Below are 15532 nucleotides of genomic sequence, written 5' to 3'. Positions count from 1 at the left end.
CTTTGGCCACCTCATGTGAAGAGTTGACTCATTGGAAAAGACTCTGATGCTGGGAGGGATTGGGGGCAAGAGGAGAAGGGGACGACAGAGGATGAGATGGCTGGATGGCATCACTGACTCAATGGACGTGAGTCTGGGTGAACTCTGGGAGTTGGTGATGGACAGAGAGGCCTGGCGTGCTGCGATTCATGGGGTCGCAAAGAGTTGGACACGACTGAGCGACTGATCTGATCTGATCTGGTCCCAATAAGCAAAAGAATCCAAGCAGGAAACTTTTGAAAAAGGTAATGAATATCACTCAAAATAATTAGAATCATTCATCTTGAAAGATACCAGAAGAAATAAAAGGATGACAGAGAATGATAAAGGGGTGTATGCCACACCTTCCCTCATCTCAAAAGACTTTGACTTTGTGCTTCTCTTTTAAGGGATTTTCAAAAGAGAGGGCACTTGGTCTTATAATGGGTTTGAATCTAGATTTGAATCTCAACTTGGATGGTTGTCAGTTTTATCATTTTAGGCGGGTCATTTAACCTCATAGGCTTTCTACAACTGTGAAACGGTTACTACCTCCTTCACAAGGTTGCCTGGGGATTAAGTATGAATACCTCGTCTAAAGCACGCAGGCCAGAGCCGGATGCAGTCACTGTTTGCTATTATGGTTATACCTGGACTAATTGGTTGAGTACACGTCTGTCTCTCCTGCTTAATTATAAAGGCAGCAATGTTTTGCTCATCTTTCTCTCCCCCACTGTGCCTAGTGCTGTGTGTCACATAAAATAAAGAACCTGGGCTGAATGTGTAGGGAATCAAAGCTTACAGAAGGAGTGCCTGCTCCAAGACAGGAAACTGGAGATGCCCAGAGACATATGACTAGCAATTTTTCTCTGACAAAAACAAACGTTCCCTCTTCATAAAACAAAAGTCTCTTTAGAAATTCACCAAAATGTACACAATGGTTGTCTCTGGTGCCTGGGCCATGATTCCCTGATTTGATCTCCCTTTATAATAGTCTATGTTTTGCATCATGTGTCCAAATTGGAAACACGAAATCGTCACAAGAATAAATGAGATTGCTTGCTTTTGAGACAGAAAGTCAGAGACCCGGGGTCCGGTCTCCACCGTTACATATCTGGGTACCTGACCTCAGGCAAGTCACTCCATTTTCCAGTAAAATGACAGGAACAATGCCACCCTGACGACATCACCAGGCTGCTGTGGGAAATGGGGCACCGAGGTCCGCACTGTGAAAACTCTCTGCTAACAAGAGCTCTGGAATCTTCTGAGCATGGCCAAGGCCCGCCAGTTGCTTTTCTCTCTTTATTCCTAGCCAGACCTTTATTCCCTTGTGTCATACCCCCCCATAAATGTTATTCCTGTCATAAAAAGAATGACCCACAAACTTGTAGCCTCTTTCTTCTCCTATAAATGTGCTACAAAAGTAATCAGAATGAATTTGAGGCTGTGATCATAACTCCCTCTTAATGAGCACCACCCGTGTTTGAAATACCACCAGCCACTGAGTCCTTATTTTCACAGGGTGTTTTGTTTCTTTCTCCCCGCTCCTTTTTTTTTTTTTTTCTTAACACATTTGAAACTTCAGACCTGAGTGCCTGTTGGCAGATGCTGTGGAGCAGAGGCAAGGAAGCAAAACAGCTAACCAGAACCGTTAGAAAGGTAGGACCTTGAAAACTTTAAGCCTAGTGGTTGGCTCTAAACCAAACAAATATTTCTTCTGCCTAAAGTCAAATCAAACTAGCAACCTTTCTTCTTTCTTAAATCCTTAAACATTTAGTTTATTTACATGAATTACACTCACGTCAGAAGGAGGTACAACTGATCCTCAGTTTCTAAGTGTTGCCCACCACTGAGGCAAGCTCATGTACAATCCCTTTTATGTACCTTCCACCTCTATCCTAATATCAACTATCTTTGATCCACCAACAACCTCCTTAAAAGGCACCATTAAGTGCGTGAGCACAAGAGGGTTACAGTCCCATACAAATGACACTTAAACGTAACAGCCAAGAAGGTACTGAGTCTGTAAGCCCCATTGAGCCTGTGGGCGTAAGGCAGAGTGGACAACAGAGTAGCACTGAAAAGCCAAAATGACCAATAAGGACTTCTTCTAGTCATTTTACAAACATATCGAGAGCTAGCTTGAGACGATATGCAGACGGATCTGCACAAACTTCAGTTTATTCCTACTCTGGGAGGCAGAGATCTTCAGATGCACGTCTTCCGCAGAGGGTCAGCCACGCAACGAAAACAATTTTAACTCCTAATAGTCAACTTTTTCATCAATAAGGTGCGGGCAGTAATTAAGAAAGAAAGAAAAGAAAGAAAGAAAGTGAAGTCGCTCTGTCGTGTCCGACTCTTTGCAATCCCATGGACTGTAAGTCTACCAGGCTTCTCTGTCTGTGGGATTTTCCAGGCAAGAGTACTGGAATGGGTTGCCATTGCCTTCTCCAGGGGATCTTCCTGACCCAGGGATCGAACCCAGGTCTCCTGCATTGCAGGCAGACGCTTTACCCTCTGAGCCACCAGGAAAGCCCGGGCAGTAATTAACCACACCATAAATTGTTGTGAGGATTGACTGTTCTAAGAACAGTCTAAGTCTGGTACATTAGTAATTCCATGGACAGAGGAGCCCGGCAGGCTACAGTCCCTGGGGTTGCAAAGAGCTGGACACAACTAAATGACAAGTGAGCACACACACAAGCTATCGGTCATTACCAGCGTGCCGCGTGAGGTTTGCATATACTACTGCATTTGACCACAAGAACTGTGTGAGGCAGGTTTCATTACTCTCACAAAACACTGGCTCAAAGAGATAAAAGGACTTCTCCAGAATTACACAGATTAAAAAGTGCCAGGTGTCTGGTGGTTCTTAGCACTAACAACCCACAGTCAAGGCTGGACCAGAGACGGCTGCATTAGCAAAAGTTTGAGGGATGCTACCTTCCCAGCTCAACTATGCTCTGTGCCTGCAGTTAGGGATTTCATGGGAGATCCAAGGCCTCTGAAAATCTGAGACTAGAAAACAATCTTAATGTGAAGATCAGAAGAAATTTTCCAGGACAATTCTCATACCTGACCCGCTATGAGCCCAGGTCTGGCCTCTGGGGTGGGCACAAAATGGCAGTTCTAATGTTCTTATCGTCTATGAAAAAAAAACTCTCTCAGCTACTGCTCCAAAGATCCTCTGCTGCTGCTGCTAAGTCGCTTCAGTTGTGTCCGACTCTATGTGACCCCATAGATGGCAGCCCACCAGGCTCCCACGTCCCTGGGATTCTCCAGGCAAGAACACTGGAGTGGGTTGCCATTTCCTTCTCCAATGCATGAAAGTGAAAAGTGAAAGTGAAGTCGCTCAGCCGTGTCCGACTCTTAGCGACCCCATGGACTGCAGCCCATCAGGCTCCTCCATCCATGGGATTTTCCAGGCAAGAGTACTGGAGTGGGTTGCCATTGCCTTCTCCGAAAGATCCTCTAGTTATCTTTAATTAATTTATTTTTAAAGCTACCAATGAACAAGCACTGTGTTCAATCCTTTGCAAACATCGTGTATAATCCTCATAACTATCCTGCTTGAGGGAGGGGGTGAAGAAAAACTGAGACAGATTCAGCCCCACAAACATGAAGCAAGTAAATAGCAAAGGCTGAGTTTGAACCCAAGGCGGCAGGGAAAATGCCACAACCTGATTGCCTCAATTAACTCCTCATCATTCTCTCTCCCCTCACCTGGAGACCCACAGGGCACAGGCCTAGAATAACTAGCCTCTTTTCTCTTCACAGAGACAATATAAAACGTACAGAGGAATTCTGTATTTTACAAACCATGACTGTAAAGGCTGCCAGGGTGTCCATTCTGTTTCTCCTCTTGATCTTATGTGATTCAGAACAAACCTTCAGAAGCACCTCTCTCTTAGCCTGGGTACTTTCTCCAGCTGCCCATCCCAGGATGAAGCTCCCTGCCAGAGCTGGGGCTGAAGAACACAGTAACCGCCATCATTAAACCCAGCACTGCTGTTAAAAGGGAAGGGAGAAGTCCAGGAGCTGGTGTATATAGAGAAAGTGAAAGTGAAAGTGACTCATTCCCTGACTGTTTGCAACCCCATGGACTATACAGTCCATGGAATTCTCCAGGCCAGAATACTGAAGTGGGGTAGCCTTTCCCTTCTCCAGGGGATCCTCCCAACCCAGGGATTAAACCCAGGTTTCCCACATTGCAGGAGGATTCTTTACCAGCTGAGCCACCAGAGAGAGGAGGACCCTTTCCCCAGGTGGCAGGGGCAGTCAGGTCCCAGGACAGAGGCCTCAGCTGATGCTGAACCCACTCAGCCCAGCCCGCTGTGCCCAGCACAGACAGCAGATCAGGACACACTGGGGGAATCTCCAAACCATCCCTGCTCAATCCTTTGACCCTACCACTCTCAGTGACCCTGATCCCCCCAACCCCCATTCACTCCACAGTCCCACAGCCTAACAATTGCCTCACTTTCCCCACAAGATCACAATCCCTGATGACGGCCTGTGCTCTTGGTGCCCCCAGAGACACACCCACTCTTTACAGAATCACCATAAGTAGCTTCCCCAGGCAGTGGCCAAGCCATTATTAATGAATATTCAGCTGTGACCAGCAGGCTGCAAAGTGAGCAGACATTAGATGGCAGCCTGAGGCAGATTTCCCATAATTTAAAAAAAAAAAAAAAATTGTTCTTAATCAGGACCATCTCCAAATCCTCAACTCACAAAGTGCCAGCAGGCCAGCAGATCCCAGCAGCTCAGGATACTGCTGGAGAAGGTGCCACTCTAAAAGCGAGTGTGTTGGGGGAGGGGTGTGCTGCGTGTACACACGGCAAACCCCGTGGGAAGACAGGTGGCACAGACTCCCCAGTAACCCAGGGTGTCAGGATCAGCAGGCTCTCTGAAGCCACACCTTCCCTCACTCATTTCCTCCCCAGAAGGCTGGGGTGACATGGAGACTTCTGTGTCCCTGGGCAGCCATCAGAACAGTCCAGCCCTGGAAACCAGAGCCAGGAAGAACCCAGTAAGCCAAGCCACTGAGGCAAGAGGACAGAAAACAACGGAGGGATGTGGGGTACAACAACAGCCTCTCTTACAGAACCTGATACAACTCACAGCCTATGTGCGTGTGTGTGAAGTTGCTTCAGTCATGTCCGACTCTTTGCGACGCTATGGGCAGTAGCCCTCCAGGCTCCTCTGTCCATGGGGAGTCTCCAGCAAGAATACTGGAGTGGACTGCCATGCCCTTTCCTAGGGGACTGAACTCACGTGTCTTGTCTCCTGCACTGGCAGGCAGGTTCCTTACCACTAGCACCACCTGGGAGACCCACAGTCAGAGCTAACATCCCCCTCCCTGCACTCCTCCCCCGCGTAAGCCCAGCCCCCTCTTCCACCCTCAAGAGTGTCAACTTCCAAGAGGTGCTCATCTTCTCATCATACATCTGCCAACCCTCAGCTTAGGAGGCTGAGTCCTCTATCCTAAACTGACAAAGACAGCAGTGAACCAGGTCTCTAAGGCACAATGCCTCCAGGAAGGCTGAATGTGACAATTCCCTCAAGCCCCAGCCGAGGCAAAATCTCAGGCCTCCAGCCGGCCCCATCCGCCAAGCCCAGCCCATCCGCCGCCCTCCATTTAGACCTGAGCCCTCTCATTCTCATGCAACAGCACCCAGAGCACACCTGCTGAGACTACCCGCCTTAGAATCCACCTTCTCCCAGCCTGCCGGGAGGGAAACTGAAACCTGAGCAAGGAGCTCCGCCCTCGGCTCTTCCCCACCTGGACCTCCTCCTTTCCCGGCGAGCGGAGGGAACCGGGAGAGGCGGGTCAGGTGACCACCCCGCGCACACTTTTGCCTCCGCCCACAGTCCTACGGAGCCGGGGCCGGAAAACACACCCCAGGGCACTTGTTGAGCCGGGCGGAGATGTGCACGCACTGAGGTGGGGCAGGGCGGCGCTTCACCCGACGCTTCAGACGGCCGGCTGCGGGTTCGGGTCTCAGACACCTGGGCCTGGAAGCTCTCTGAGGCAGGGGGTGGGGAATGAGGTTGTTTAGAGAAGGCAAAGGAGGAGAGGTACGGGCCAGTTCCAAAGTAGATAAAAAACAAGAGTTGCTCCCTTTGTGCCCTCCGGGGAGAAGGTGGCGGCTGTCCCACAAATGGGGAGAAATGGGAGCCCTTTTGCGGGAGTGCCGGTCACGGGGGGAAGGGCAGCATCCTTCTCAGGAAACAGGCTGCAATACCCTGGGCTTCAACCTTGATGGCCAGCGCCAAAAAGGGCGGGGGGGGGGGGGGGGGACCTGCAGCCCACCAATCTCATTTCCAGATTCCCTCCCTCCAGCCTAGACACGTTAATAATTAACTTGCCTACCCGGGAGCTCGCCGGCGTTGCCAGAAAAGATGAGTAATGGCCCTGGAGTCCCGGCCCCGTGCCCGCGGGCTTCTGGGCTCGGGGCTGGGACGGGCCTTGGAACAAAGCCTCCGCATTCCTCCGGGAAGGTGTGTCTGAAACTAGACCTGTCAACGGCGGCGAGAGGCTGACCTCTCGCCTCGCCCTAAGCCGGCTCTCGGAGGCTTGGGGGCTGAGTGGGTGGCCGGGTAGCTTTTGCCCACCTCCCCTCCCCCGCACCCCGAACAACCGGTGCCCCCAACCACAACCGATCTCGGGAAACCGCGCTGTCTGCTGAGAGATAATCCTGTTACCATGAATGCAGGCTGTACTTGAAGACCAATTCTCAAAACAACAAGGCTGCTCCTCGGCGCCCTTCCCGATGAGTAACCCAAAGCCGGTCGCCGGCTCAATGAATTCTCTCCCTGAAACTCCGGCGGCGAGCTGCGGCTCCCACGCGGATGGCCGGCCGGGGACCCACCGGCTCCCGTCACGCCAGCGCCCAGACACAAAGCACCCCTAGAAGCAGCCTGCGCACCCTGCGCCCTGCCCGCCCCCAAACAGCCCGCAGCCCCCCGAAAGTTCCGACGCGCGCGGACACACCTGCAGGCCCCCCGCGGCGGCCCCCGCCAGCCCCCAAGGGCGGCGGGGCACGCGTCCCCGGCCGGGCAGCGCCGCGGCTCCATGAGCCCGGTCCGCGAGCCAGGGACGGTCACTGGTCAGCGGCGCTGAGGGGCAGAGCGCGCTGGGCCCTCAGCGCGCCCGCGGCGCATCTCGCGCCCTCCTCGTCCTCGGCCGACTTTCCCTGAGAGCCCACACCCACTTGACATCAGCGCCGATTAAAGCACGTGGCGCAGCGCCAGACGGCGGACCCCGGAGGTCCAGAGCGCGCCCCAGGGTGCCGCCGCTCGGCCAGGACCGCGCGTCCGAGCGCGGCACATTCCTCTCCTTGCAGAGGATGCTGCAAGCGGGAGTGGGCTGGGAGGCGGAGGAGGGGGAGGGAAACCGGCGGAGGGGGCAGGACCTGCCGCCGACCAGCAGCGCTGCTCTGGCGCCCAGCCAGCCACAGACCTTACAGCCGCTGCTGCAAGTGCCCATCGACTATGAAGACCGGGTCGCAGGTGACCTGGGTTGCTGTCCTCTCCCCGCCAAGGAGAGTCCTGACCTTGAATTCTCTTCCCCAGAATGACTCAAGGAGGCTCCTCTCTAACCACCTCCACTAAATTACCGGGTTGATTCTGCCAGGCCAGGAATGAATACTTGGTTGGATGTGGTTGCTGACCCCTCCACCCAGGAGGCCGCTATGGCGCACCCAGGGATGCAGACCATACCCTCCGGCTTGTCGCTACACCAGCAGCCTCAACTGGGTCTCCTTTCACTCTCTCTTCTCCCAATGCCCTTGGCCATAAGGAACAGCTCTCCTGGTTCTGCAGGCAATCAGAGACACCACCACCCAGCAGCCCACACACATTTCTAATTCACTAATTAGCATCCATCCAAATAGTCAAACATTCAAGCATTTATTAAGGCTTAGTATATGCCAGGAGCAACAGAAGATAAACAATATTCCTACACTCATAGAGTCCTACACTCATAAAGCAGATAGTCTAGTCCAGGAGAGAGATATTAAAAACAAAGCAAGGTAATTATAACTGTGACAAGGGTATTAAAGGTAAGAGGTGCTATAAGATTGCACACAGGGACCCTAAACTATCTTAGCAGTCAGGAAAGGCTTCCCAGAAGAAGTTACTTTTGAACTGCTGAGGTATGAACACAAGTTACCCAGGGGAGGGAAAGTTCAGGCAAAAACCCTGGTTATTAAAGTGTAGACCTGCTCCCATTGACAGGTGGGGAGAATCAAGCAGAGGTGAACTGCCATGCCCAAAACACCTAGGCCTTTGTCCACGAGGGGCAAGAGACAGCTCACAGGCCCTAGAAGAGAGCCTGGCCCATCGTCCAAAGAGGCCCTATGTCTGCTTTCTCATCTCCCCGGAACTAGGCTGGTCCACGTCATCACTGAGCTCTGACAGGTAGTTGGGAACCAACTCCATCATCAATTTGCTGTATGGCTATGCCTCTAAAGAAATGCCTTCCACTCTCTGGTTTCAGTTTCTTTATCTCAAGTGAAGGCTTAGATTAGAACAGCATTTCTACATTTTTTTTTTAAAGCCAGTACTCCCTTTTGGATAAACATACAAATGTCATTCCTATTCTGTAGCATCTATGATGACATCAAATCATTTTCCAAATTAAAAAATTATCAATGAATGTGCTTTTAAAGCTCTATATGCCCTTTAAGTATTCACCACTTAAAAGATCTCTGCTGTAGATAACTTGGAAGCAGGAGTAAAGAAATGGTCTCCAAGCTCACCCTTTTCCTGTCATCTGTCCCCATTCCTTCAACATGAACCTGGCCACAAGCATTTATCATCTCTAGACTCATTTCTTTTATTCTTTCCAGGATAAATTGGCCAGGCAATGAACAGAAGCCATGGGTCATCCAAAAGGCATGCTGTGAAAGACTCTTTTGAATAATAATTTCCAGTGATGCTGGGAAGTAGACACTTTGAAAGAAACACATAATGTTCCTGGGGACAAATTAGCTATATGATTTAAAACCTGTAAAAGTGTACATATCCTTTGAAACATCAATTCCACATCTAAGAATTTATCAAGACATAATTATGAATGAACACAGATTTGTAAAAGCAAATGATTGGTTAATAAGCTGTGGTATATCTTTGTAATTGAATATATGCAACTTTAAAACTGATATACAGAATATTTACTATTGAATAAAATGAGATGAAGATTACAAGATAAATGATCCCAATTGTGTGTACGTGTGTGTGTGTGTGTGTGTGTGTGTGTGTGTGTGTGTAGGTTTGAGGGGGGTGGTGAGCACCTATGGTAGAATGGTACTGTGCTCATTTTTCTTACTGGATGACTCAAACCCACCTCTTACACCAAAATGTGATGGCTCTATCGCATGTCATCCTCACAAGTAAATCTACTAACCATATGAAAGTTAAAGAAACTTAATATTAAAACTGCTGCTGCTGCTAAGTCGCTTCAGTCGTGTCCGATTCTGTGCAACCCCATAGATGGCAGCCCACCAGGCGGCCCTGTCCCTGGGATTCTCCAGGCAAGAACACTGGAGTGGGTTGCCATTTCCTTCTCCAACTCGTGAAAGTGAAGTCGCTCAGTCATGTCCGACTCTTAGCAACCCCATGGACTTCAGCCCACCAGGCTCCTCCGTCCATGGGATAGAATGGTTTTTCCCCCAGACTTTTCATATAGATTTTTCTGTTGTTTTTTCTTTGAGTCTATTTCAATGGTTTCCCAACTTTAGAGTGCATAAAAATTACTGTCCATGTGGCTTAGGGTAACCTTCACTTCATGAGATTTTTTTTCCCCCCTTAAATGCTGAGTTAAGAACCCAAGCACTGTATTAGAGTTCAGAGGAAAAAACGACCAGAAGTATATTTACCAGGACTTCCCTAGTGGTCCAGTGGCTAAGACTTGGCCCTCCCAACGCAGGGAGCCTAGGTTCAACCCCTGGTCAGGGAACTAGATCCTGCATGCCACAAATAAAGATCCTGTGCGCCACAACTAAGACCCAGCACAGCCAAATAAGACACTTAAAAAAAAAAAGAAGACAATTACCAAAATGTTAACAATACTGGAATTAGAGCTTTTATCTCGTTCCTTAGGATTTTCTGTGTTTTCCAAGTGGTCTGACAATAAAGATATATTACCGAGATAATCAGAAAATAAACTACTGCTTAAAAACAAAGGGGTTAAAAATCCTCCAAAAGATAAAAAGAAACTATGCCTTGACTTTAAAAGGGGTGACTCTGACCAGGCCTTTCATATCCCTTCTCTCTGCAAGCTCTGATACTGCCCCAGTTGGTGCCCCAACACCCAAGGACAGACAGTACATCGTCGCTAGGATACCATGCAGGAAAAACTGGCAAGAAAATTATTTTTACATTTACCTCCTGGGCTGTGCTTATAATAATGCTTAAAGCTTAGATTAAAGGGTCCAAAATGAAGCAGCCACGACCATTCACTAATGGATCTCCTACCCCTAAAAGTCTCTACCAAATATTCTAGGCTCTTAATAAGCTGAGAACATATAAAGCATATACCCTTGGTCCTGAGGACCAAAAACTATTCAGCCTGCTTTTTCCATATCTGATGGTGCCACAGGCCATAAATCAGACCAGGCTGAGCCAGTAACTAGATGAATGATGTGTGCCTCAGTTTCCTTGATGTTAAACAGCCTAATAAAGGCTCTACTTTTCTTGTAAGGGGTGAATGTCCCTGGTGGCTCAGATGGTAAAGAATCTGCCTGCAGCACAGGAGGAGACCAGGGTTCAATCCCTGGGTCAGGAAGATCCCCTGGAGAAGGGAATGGTTACCCACTCCAGTATTCTTGCCTGGAGAATACCATGGACAGAAGAGCCTGGTGGGCTATAGTCCATGGGGTTGCAAAGAGTCGGACCTGACTGAGCAACTAACACTTTCACTTTTTCTTTATAACAGTACTAGGACAAAGTGATCTAGAACTTTGGGGAGGAGAAGGAGCTGGTTAATTGTTAGTTCTTTGGCACAAGGGTGGTAAACTGCAATTTGCCTCATATTTCAAGCTTTCTGAGAACGAAGAGTGCTCGCAAACCAGATGAGGGAGGTGAGGTGGGAAATACAGCTGTGCTGACTTTGTCCTGTGGCATAACTCAGGAACTCTTAAGTCATGGACAGAAGGCTGCTGCTGCTGCTGCTGCTAAGTCGCCTCAGTCGTGTCCGACTCTGTGCGACCCCATAGACGGCAGCCCACCAGGCTCCGCCGTCCCTGGGATTCTCCAGGCAAGGACACTGGAGTGGGTTGCCATTTCCTTCTCCAATGCAGGAAAGTGAAAAGTGAAAGTGAAGTCGCTCAGTCGTGTCCGACTCTTAGCAACCCCATGGACTTCAGCCCACCAGGCTCCTCCGTCCATGGGATTTTCCAGGCAAGAGTACTGGAGTGGGGTGCCATTGGCAGGTGGGATTAAAAATCCAAGCTGGAGGCACAGGTTTCTCAAAACACAATAGCTAGGAACCATCAGGGCAGCATCTAAAGATGAAGGATGCTTGTATTATTTGGCCACTTTAATTCAATAATCATTAAGTCCCCTACCAGGCACAGTAACCAACTGCATTCTCTGCTCAAAATGAAGCACATGACTTCCCAGCCAGACAGAGCTGCCATTAGGTGACATTTTAAGTCCACCTAGAGTCTAATAAAGCTAATTTTACTGTTATGGCATCTATTACAACATGGGACCTTGTTTAGAGAGGAAACAGAGAAGAGGGAAGCACAGACTGCCAGATCTGGGATTTTGGTTTGTCCAGAATTGTTTCTGGAAAGGAGGTAATAAGAACAAACTTGATTTTTGAAAGTAATTTTAATGGGACCAAATGTATGAGAAGGTCTGCTCTTGTACAACTACCTAGCCCCCTTGAGAACAGACTAGCCTCAACCCTGCCCACCCCCTGCCGATGCACACACAGCCAAGCAACAGCACCGGGACAGAGATGAGGCACTCTGTTCCCCTAAGCAGGAAACACTGAACATACTGACCAAAGCAGCCAGCTTGGGTCTGGGCCTTAGAGCTTGACAGCCATTAAGAATAGGAAAAAAGCTATTTGCTCCATGGTCAGTGACTAAAAACCATGCAAATAAGTTTTGATAAAAATAAAAAATTAATAAATATGTAGCTCTACAAATTTTTTTTTAATTCAAGAACAAAATCAAATCACAAAACACCTAATTAGCTAGAACATATCTATGACCAGTGATCATCATACATCCATTTTAATCAAAATAACCTCGGTTGACTGTAAAAAAGTACATTCCAGGGGTCCACCCCTAGAGAATCTCATGCCACTCATTCTAGGGTGAGCCCAAGAATCCCATATTAGCAAACAACCCAAGTTGATTTGGCTCTTTGTGGCCTGGAGCCCACACTTTGAAAAATTTGAAGCTACAAGGCCATGAGGACCTAACACACCCATCTCTCCTAACCTCCTAGCAGGCATCACCCTGCTGCTGCTGCTGCTGCTGCTGCTGCTGAAGTCGCTTCAGTCGTGTCCGAATCTGTGTGACCCCACAGACAGCAGCCCACGAGGCTCCCCCGTCCCTGGGATTCTCCAGGCAAGAACACTGGAGTGGGTTGCCATTTCCTTCTCCAATGCATGAAAGTGAAAAGTGAAAGTGAAGTCACTGAGTCTTGTCCGACTCTTAGCGACCCCATGGACTGCGGCCCACCAGGCTCCTCCGTCCATGGGATTTTCCAGGCAAGAGTGCTGACTTGAATTAATTCATAATCTAAACTGAATGAATCCAATTGCTACATCTTGTGAAACCTCAACAAAATTGCAGCAAATCTAGGGCATGATGAAAAACACCAGGAAAAAAGAAAATACGAACCAGCACATAAGAAGGGCTCTAAAACTGTTATCTTTTAAAAAGGATGAGAATAATGAAAGCTTGATACTTGTCTAGACTCACTTTGCATTCATACACCAGGTACAAACCCCATGAATTCACTAGTTTCATCATAGAAACACTGCATGGACTCAGCCAGATATAAGTTAAATTATCTTGGCTTAACCACTTGCCAGCTTGTTGGCCCCAGATAAGTTTTTTCTTCTCTCAGCCATTCTATTTGCTCAACTGTAAAATGGGTTTTAAAATATCTATCACCTTAATAATGTAATGAGGAATAAGTAACAGAATTGTGAAAGTATGTGGAACATAGTAAGTACTAAATAATTATGGCAGCTTCCATTACTTGGTCAATAGATAAACATTTATTAGGACCTCTAATGGCAGAAAGTGAAGAGGAACTAAAGAGCTTCTTGATGAGAGTGAAAGAGGAGAGTGAAAGAGCTGGCTTAAAACTCAACATTCAAAAAACTAAGATCATGCCATCTAGTCCCATCACTTCATAGCAAATAGAAGGGGGAAAAGTGGAAGCAGTGACAGATCTCATTTTATTGGGTTCCAAAATCACTGCGGATGCTGACTGCAGCCATGAAATTAAAGATGTTTGCTCCTTGGAAGGAAAGCCATGACAAACCTAAACACGGTATTAAAAAGCAGAGACATCACCTTGCCAACAAAGGTCTATATAGTCAAAGCTATGGTTTTTCCAGTAGTCATGTACAGATGTGAGACCTGGACCAAAAAGAAGGCTGAGCACCCAATTGATGCTCTCAAACTGTGGTGCTAGAGAAGACTCCTGAATGTCCCTTGGACTGCAAGGAGATCAAACCAGTCAATCCTAAAGAAATTAACCCCAAATATTCATTGGAAGGACTGTTGCTGAAGCTCCAATATGTTGGCCAACTGATGCAAAGAGATGACTCATTGGAAAAGACCCTGATACTGGGAAAGACTGAAGGCAAAAGGAGAAGAGGGTGGCAGAGGATGAGATGGTTAGATAGTGTCACCGACTCAATGGACATGATTTGAGCAAACTCCAGGAGAAAGTGGAGGGCAGAGGAGCCTAGAGAGCTGCAGTTCATGCCAACAACATTTATAATCAGGCACTGTTCGCACAGGAGATACAGTAGTGACAAAAGAGAAAGAGGGACAAAATACAGATAATAAACAAGTAAATAATATTAGAGACTGATGTCTGCTATGAAGAAACAAAGCGGTGACCTGACAGAGTGAAATGGTGGTTCAGGGTATGTATCAGGAAAGGCCTAAGCCGCAACATTTAAACTAAGATCTGGTAGAGAAACACTTTCAGCAAAGTGGGAGCAAAATAAATGCATTCCTGCAAAGGAAGGACAGTGAAGCTAGAGCTCAGTGACCAGTAGGATGGATGGTAAAGGAGGAAACTGGGGAGTCAGATAGTGAAGGTTATGGAGGCCATGTAATACGTGGTAGGAGATTATATTCTCTTCCAAATGCAATAAGAAGACACAGAAGGGTTTAAAAGAAAAGACTGTGATGGAAGACACATGGTCTAAGTTGCCTTTTTAAAGGACTTCTGTAGCTGCTATTTGGAGGATGAGTGGGGGTTTGGGGACAATAAAACCCTAACATTTCTTTAGTGCTTAACTATGTGCTCAGAACTGTCCTAAGAATGTTACATGTATGATCTCTTTTAATCCTCATGAAAACTTTTTCTGTGAGAACTATTATTATCCCAGTTTTACAGATTCCAAACCCAAGCACAGAAAGATAAGGTAACTTGCTCATCACATTAAGTGGAGGATCTGGTATGCAAACCCAGATGGTCTGGCTGCAGTGCCTCTCTTATTGAAAAGAGGTAGGGAGAAATAGCAACACTAGCTAAAGAGACTACCACAGGAGAACAGGCAAGAGAGGATGAAGGATGACCAAGAATGTAACAGTGAAAATGCTGAGGGGATGCAGCTGTGCAAAATGTCTTGGTAGCAGAGCCAAGGGCACTCAGTGATGGGATTTATGACAGGCGTGTAGGAAAGAGACAGGCAAAAAAGACTCCCAGGTTTTTGATTTGAGCAACAGAGTGGATGCCAGTGCAGTTTCCTGAGATGGTTAAGCCTGGGGAAGGGGGAAAAAAAAAATCAAAGGAAAGGAGGGCATTAAAATCAACCAAGAACTCAGTTTGAGACTTGTTGGTCTGAGGCATCTATTAGATTTCTGAGTGGACAAGTCCTGAAAGCAGTGAGCTGTGGAAGCCTCCACTTAAAGGGAAGGCCAGGGCTGGAGATGTAATCAGAGGGGTCTCATCATCACATGACTCCTGGCTTTTTGGAAGAGGAGCTGTTCCAGCTACAGACCTCTGGTTGGTTGTAACAAGCCAGGGCACAGCGGCATCTCACACTGCTCTGAGGCTGAAAGCACCCTGCACAAGCTGCCCTCTGTGGTCTGGACAAGTCTGTACCCCAGCCCCACCCTGGACCAGCTTCCTGGGAGCCTACTGGGCCAAATTCTATCAAGATGACCCCCAGCATGCCTGATCCCCCAAAGGCAACACCAAGGCTGGAGGTCCTAGAGGAGAGGTTGGACTCAGGAGGCGTGAAAGGAAGTTTATCAGGCATGCTGCCGGCTTGTGAGAAAAGGACTTCTGCCCCCCT

General features: G+C 48.0%; 1 protein-coding gene across 9 annotated transcripts in view; it reads right to left on the bottom strand.

The window, feature by feature from the left end:
- PLEKHA7 (pleckstrin homology domain containing A7) overlaps positions 1-15532 on the bottom strand; it is a 229963-nt gene that overhangs the window by 136387 nt on the left and 78044 nt on the right. Inside the window, exon 1 of one of the 9 annotated variants that reach the window (XM_061440683.1) lies at positions 7016-7351. The exons of 7 other annotated variants lie outside the window; for them this stretch is intronic. In XM_061440683.1, coding sequence (XP_061296667.1) covers positions 7016-7098 — 83 coding nt within the window. In that variant the 5' untranslated portion in view covers positions 7099-7351. Of the gene's footprint in view, positions 1-5706; positions 5914-7015; positions 7352-15532 lie in introns of those variants that run through there. One more of the 9 variants, XM_061440685.1, reaches the window with a different exon arrangement.

This window comes from Bos javanicus, chromosome 15, assembly GCF_032452875.1.
Source record: "Bos javanicus breed banteng chromosome 15, ARS-OSU_banteng_1.0, whole genome shotgun sequence".
In the NCBI taxonomy this organism is placed as follows: domain Eukaryota; kingdom Metazoa; phylum Chordata; class Mammalia; order Artiodactyla; family Bovidae; genus Bos; species Bos javanicus.
Note: the sequence above shows the minus strand (reverse complement) of the source record. Positions and strands in the feature narration are given on the sequence as shown.